The 6,000-nt window shown below is 43.5% G+C and overlaps 1 protein-coding gene across 3 annotated transcripts in view; it reads left to right on the top strand.

Annotated features, from left to right (window-relative positions):
• The first annotated feature begins 329 nt into the window (after positions 1 to 329).
• Positions 330 to 6,000, top strand: part of Mastl (microtubule associated serine/threonine kinase like) — a 31,783-nt gene continuing 26,112 nt past the window's right edge. For all 3 annotated transcript variants that reach the window (XM_055608606.1, XM_055608604.1, XM_055608605.1), the window contains exon 1: positions 330 to 515. In XM_055608606.1, the coding sequence (XP_055464581.1) occupies positions 330 to 515 (186 nt within the window). The remainder of the gene's footprint in view (positions 516 to 6,000) is intronic.

Here is a 6,000-nt window from a genome sequence, read left to right as displayed (position 1 = left end):
ACTTAACAGTCGCCTGGTTTTTAGCTCTCGCGGAGGGAGGGAGGACTACAGATCTTTACTGGGACCCGGAAGGACCCCACCAGACTCAGTCCACATTAAAGTCTCAGTAGTCGCCTCGCTCGTTGGCCGGCAACCAGGCTACGACGTCACACACCCGCGGCTGAGCGGGCCGAACCCGAACCCAGCCGAGCCCCGCCCACCGAGGCCGCCGAGCGCCAGCCGGGCGGGCGCAGCCGCACGGTGACGTCACGGGAGGCGCCCGGCGTGGGCGGAACCTCCTTTTGAATCAGGTTGGCGGGAGTTGTGGCTGCTGTGCGCACGGAAGGGCTATGGAGTCCTCCGCCTCCGGGAGTGAGGAGAATGAAGGAGGAGCGGCGACAGATGAGTGCGTGGAAAAGATCCCGGTACCCAGACCACCCTCCATTGAGGAGTTCACCATAGTGAAGCCTATTAGCCGTGGTGCATTCGGGAAAGTGTACCTGGGACAAAAAGGCGGCAAGTTGTACGCAGTGAAGGTAGGAAGTCTAGAAGGGAGAAGGTCTTAAGCGGTCCTCCGCTACGGACCATCTTTCTGCGTTGTCGAACAGGCTCTGGGGCTGCTGGAGCACTAGTCTGGAATGCACGGCTTGCAGACGCCTGCACAGTCCTGCGTTCTGACTGTTGTGTTCGGGCGTCAGAAGTGGGCAGGTGGCTATCATTTCCCTTGCCCTGCCCTTTTCTGTATCCTGAAAAATCACTACCCAGTGAAAAATAGCAAAACTTATCCAACTTTGCCCTGGCCAATGTTAACAAATGAGAAACCGAGGCAGAGACTTGAAGCCACCGCCGTGATTCATGAGTCACTTTTCAAAATCCAAAAGGCCTTAAGTACTTGCTGGTTATGTTTTCGTTATTTGCTCTAACATTCAGAATAGCCGAAATTTTGCTATCACAAACAAGATTGGTTTGTAGACACCGATTTCAAATCCCACTCCAAAAAGCTGCATTATATTCAAATTTTGTTATGAAATTACTGTTGTGTACATTTTTAATTCCAGTATTGTTTTATGTATCATCTGGAGTTTTGTTTTACTTACGAGCTTCACCAGAATTAAGTTTGATCCTTTCATTAAGTTTGTAATAGTCATTTTCAGATCATATTTTAATCTCATCCATTTGATGTTAAATTAATAAGCAGGCTCGTTAAACCTCATTTTTGCTTTTCAAATTTTCCATAGTGATTTTAGATTTGTAAGTGTATTTAGAGTAAGTAGAAAGAAATGTGTGCTTAATATAGATGTGATCTTAAAAACAGTCAGTATGCACTCAACATTGTTCTATCCACTCTCAGTTCTCATCACTCCCAAAGTTTCAGATTACTCTCCCATTTCGGTAATGAGTAAAAATAACATGGGAAAGCAGGCTATTGACAGCTTCAAGTTCCTGGCACCCAGTTTTTGGTAAATGGCACGCACAGGTTGAACAGTGCTCTAACCTGCCTGAAGGCTGACCTCTTGTATTCCTTCTCTCCCTTTACTAGCACCAACATCATCCCTACCCTCTGCCTAGAAACTTAAGGCATTTTAACTTTTTTATATTTCATCCATATCACATATCCTTTATCTGTTCCTGTTCTCCCTCTGGAAAACATTCTCTTTTTTTCCCCCTATTGAACAAGTTCAGGCCCTCATTTCTCCCCCACTTATTCATACAAGTGCAGCTCAATGATGATTTTAGAAAATGAAATGGTTATGTAGCAATCATTGCAATCCAGTCTTAAGAAAAAGTCCAGAAAATGACCTTCTGCCTATCTGTAGTGCCTCTTCCTTTAATTCATCAACAAATAACTACAAACTCTCCTCTCCTCTCTTCCCTTCTCTCTCTCCTGAACAGTCGCAAATAGGCTCAGACTTGTAATGTAGCTGAGGATGGCTGGCCTTACACTACCGATACTCCTGACTCTGTCTCCCAAATGCAGTGATTACAGACATGTCCTGTGCCCAGCAAACACTCTGTCTCTGCAAGGTTTCCTCCTTTGGACTTTCTCATGAATGGAATCATTCAGTGGATGATCTTTTGCATGTTTGTTTGTTTGTTTGATCTTTTTTCATTTGCCCAGTGGTTTGAGATTCATCGGGCCTTCATGTCCATACATAGTGGACTGAAATAGTCCCCTAACTAGAGTCATTATTTTTATTTTTAATCCATTCTTTAGGCTGTTCCATGCAGGTCCAAATAGACAGTCCTTTAAAAGTCAGTCATATTCCCAGTTTTTGGCCCTATATCTCTGCTTCATGCCTCTTCTCTCTCGCTCTTTTTCTCTCTTTTGTTTGGTTTTGGTTTTTTTTTTTGTTTGTTTGGTTAGGTTTTTTTTGTTTTATTGTTGTTGTTTTTGTTTTTTCAAGATAGTTTCTCTGCAGAGCTCTTGCTGTCCTGGACTTTGTAGACCAGTCTTTGAACTCACAATGATCTGCCTGCCTCTGCCTCCCAAGTACTGGCAGGCATGTGCCACCGTGCCCAGCCCACATAACCCATGTAATAACAGCATTCAGACAGCTGACTGGCTCCTCAAAAGCCATGACTTTATTTTCACACCTCAGAACTTAAGTTCATTCTGGTTTCTTCTTAACTGCTTTTATTCTACCTTTCTCTGCTTTTCACCCATTGTTTTGTTTTGTGGTTTACCTGATTCCACTGAAACCTCTGATCTTCCAAACTCAACACATTGAAATTGTTACTTACTTTTATATATTGCCAAAATACTTGCTTTTCCTTTTATAACACCTCAAACAGTCACTAACTGTTTATATGAAAACATCAATTAATCTGTCTAGTAAATATTTTGGGGTCTGTGGAATAGTGGTCCCCTTGGCAGGGCACCACTTTATGAGCCTCTAGTGAGGTGACAGGCAGAATCATGCTATAGGCTTGCTTTGTTAATCTCTCTACAGTGCTGGGAAAGAGAGACATGGGTCCTTACCCATTAATTAGGTCAGTGCTCTGCCACCGATCTACATTCTTAGCCTTCCCCTTGGCTTTCTTAAGGAAGTAAAGCTAGAATTCATCATGCAGTAATCATTTTATTAAATACTTAATGAGTATAATAATAGTATTATAATAGTAATAAGCATTGATCCCAGTATTTTTTAACTTTTTAATGATCTCTGAGAGTTCAACATTGTGTACCCCAAACCCACTCATTTCCCTGTCCCTTCATACTCACCCTTCACCCTTCACCGTTGCAACCACCCACCACAAAAAACATCTCATTGTGGAAGCTGGAGTGTGTCACAGTATATACCACAGTATATCCTTTTGTCCACACTTCTTTTCTTGTAGTACCACCAAGACAAGCTCTCCAGCACTGCCCCAGCTGGCTCATCCAATGCAGAAGCCAACAAGGGGGCAGAGCCAGCTCTCTCACTCTCACGTCCTCTGGGCCACCTCATATGTGCCCATGACACCAGGGCCAGCTCAATTGTGCTGCCCAGGTGAGATGCAGGGCCTGCTCTTCTGAGTGCTGCAGCTAGTGAGGGCCGGGGCCAACTCTATTACCTGTCGTAACTGGAAAGGGGGGGGGGGAAGAATCCCAGGATTTTTAAAAATATATTTTCACTAATTCTTTGAGAATTATATGGTCCCAGTGTTCATTTAATGCTCCAGTTTTAACGTATAGTTTTGCTTCTAGACCAATTTCCCTGAAACATAAAATAGGTGTAAACTGGCCAGATGTGATGGCACACACCTGTACTGCCAACAGCTGAGAGATGGAGGTAGGCAAATTGGGAGTTCAAGGGCTCCTCGCCTATATAGTAAATTCAAAGCCAGCCTAAGATACATTACATAACGATAGGGATATACCTAAGATTTTTCTGTAAGGCAGCATTTGAGAATATTTCAGAATTTTGTTTTATTTTGTGGATTTTTTTTTTTTTAAGAGTTTTGCTCTGTGGTCCAGCTTGGCCCAGCCTCCCAAATGCTTGTATTAAAGGCATGTGCTACTGTGACCAGTTCTCATCATTCTAATTGTGAGGAAATACTTGAAGTGTTCCTTATTTTTAGTCATTAGTGAAATACAAATCAAAATGACTCTGAGATTCCATCTTATACCTGTCTCAATGGCTAAGATCAAAATTCAAGAACATACTGATAAGGTTGTGGAGAAAGGGAACGGAACACTCTTCTATTGCTGGTTGGAGTGAAAATTTTTACAACCACTGTGGAAATCAATCTGGCAGTTTCTCAGAAAATTGGGAATAGATCTACCTCAAGACCCAGCTAAATCACTCCTGGGCATATACCCAAAAGATGCTCCACCATACCACAAGGACACTTGCTCAGTTATGTTCATAGCAGCTTTATATGCAATAGCCAAAAACTGGAAACAACTCAGATGTCCCTCAACCAAAGAATGGATAAAGAAAATGTGGTACATTTACACAATAGACTACTACTCAGCTATTAAAAAACGAGGACATCTTGAAATTTGCAGGAAAATGGATGGATGTAGAAAATAAACATCCTGAGTGAGGTAACCCAAACCCAAAAAGACACGCATGGTATGTACTCACTTATAAGTGGACATTAGCCATAAAGTACAGGATAACCATGCTACAATCTGCAGACCCAAAGAAGCTACAAGGAGGGCCCAAGGGAGGATGCTGGAATCTCACTCAGAAGAGGAAATAAAATAGGCACTGAAGGTGGATGGAGGGAGGGAACTGAGGAGGAGACCGGGGTAATGATTATGAGTAGGGAGGGTGGGGGAGAGAGGGCGTGGTGAGAAAATAGAAATCAAAGATGGAGACATCTTTGCGACTTGCAAGAGACCTGGGATAGGGGAGGCCCCAGGAAGTGTGTGGGTCACCCTAGCTAAGACTCCTAGCAGCAGGAGATATGGAGCCACCTCCTGTAGCCAGGCAGGACTTCCAGTGGAAAGATAACACCAACCCACCCACAAAACCTTTACCCCAATATTTGTCCTGCTCACAAGATGTGCAGGGAGAAGGGTAGAGTAAAGATTAAGGGAATGGCCAACCAAAGGCTGATCCTATTTGATACCCACACTGTGGAAGAAAACCAATTTCTGACACTATTAATGTTACTCTGCTATGCTTGTAGACAGGAGCCTAGCATAACTCCTCTGAGAGGCTTCACCCAGCAGCTGATGGAAACAGATGTAGAGACCCCCATTAAACTTTGTCTAAAGTTTGGGGAGTCACATGGAAGAGTTGGAAGAACGAGGAAGCCATAGGGGTCAAGGACTCCACAAGAAGACCTATGGAATCAACTAACCTGGGTGTATGGGGTCCCACCGAGACCAACCAAAGAGCATACCTGGACTGGTCCTAGGCCCCCTGAACATATGTAGCGGATGTGTAGCTTGGTCTTTATGTGGTTCCCCCAACAACTGCAGCAGGGTCCCTCTCTGACTCTAATGCCTCCCTTTGGATCCCTTTCCCCTAACTCAGCTGCCTTGTCTCACCTCAGTGAGAGAGAATGCACCTCGTTCTGCAGCAACTTAATGTACCAAGGCAGGTTGGTACCTATGGGGGACCTCCCCTTTCTCTGACGAGAAGAAGAGGGGAGAATGGGGGAAAGGAGTGTGGGAGGGGGGTGGCTGTAATCAGGATGTAAAGTGAATAAAATAAATTTTAAAAAATGACAAGGTAAAATGTATAAGTGTATGTATACATATAAACATATTCCTGTTCATGTTACCAGCTTCCTGGTTATCAGAAGGGCTTATTAGGGACATTGTTATCTTTTGACTTTGTCATAGTAAAGCTTTCCTACAAGCATACAGATGCTCAGGTACTTAATTTCTTTCCTTTCTCTAGTACATGGTACTTTTGCCATTTAGTCCCAAGACAAACAGGGTTATCTTGAAAACAATGTTTTCTAATTTGTTTGTTTCACCATCTAAGCTATTTTCCTGGCAGTCTCCTGACATCTGTGTATTTTCTCTTTTTTGGAGTTTTTATGATGGCAACTTTGAAACTTCTAAAGAAGGTAAATGTG

Source organism: Psammomys obesus, unplaced genomic scaffold (assembly GCF_907164565.1).
Source record: "Psammomys obesus unplaced genomic scaffold, mPsaObe1.curated_primary_1811, whole genome shotgun sequence".
Taxonomy (NCBI): Eukaryota; Metazoa; Chordata; class Mammalia; order Rodentia; family Muridae; genus Psammomys; species Psammomys obesus.
The sequence above is the reverse complement of the archived record's forward strand: the minus strand, read 5'-3'. Positions and strand labels throughout refer to the sequence as shown.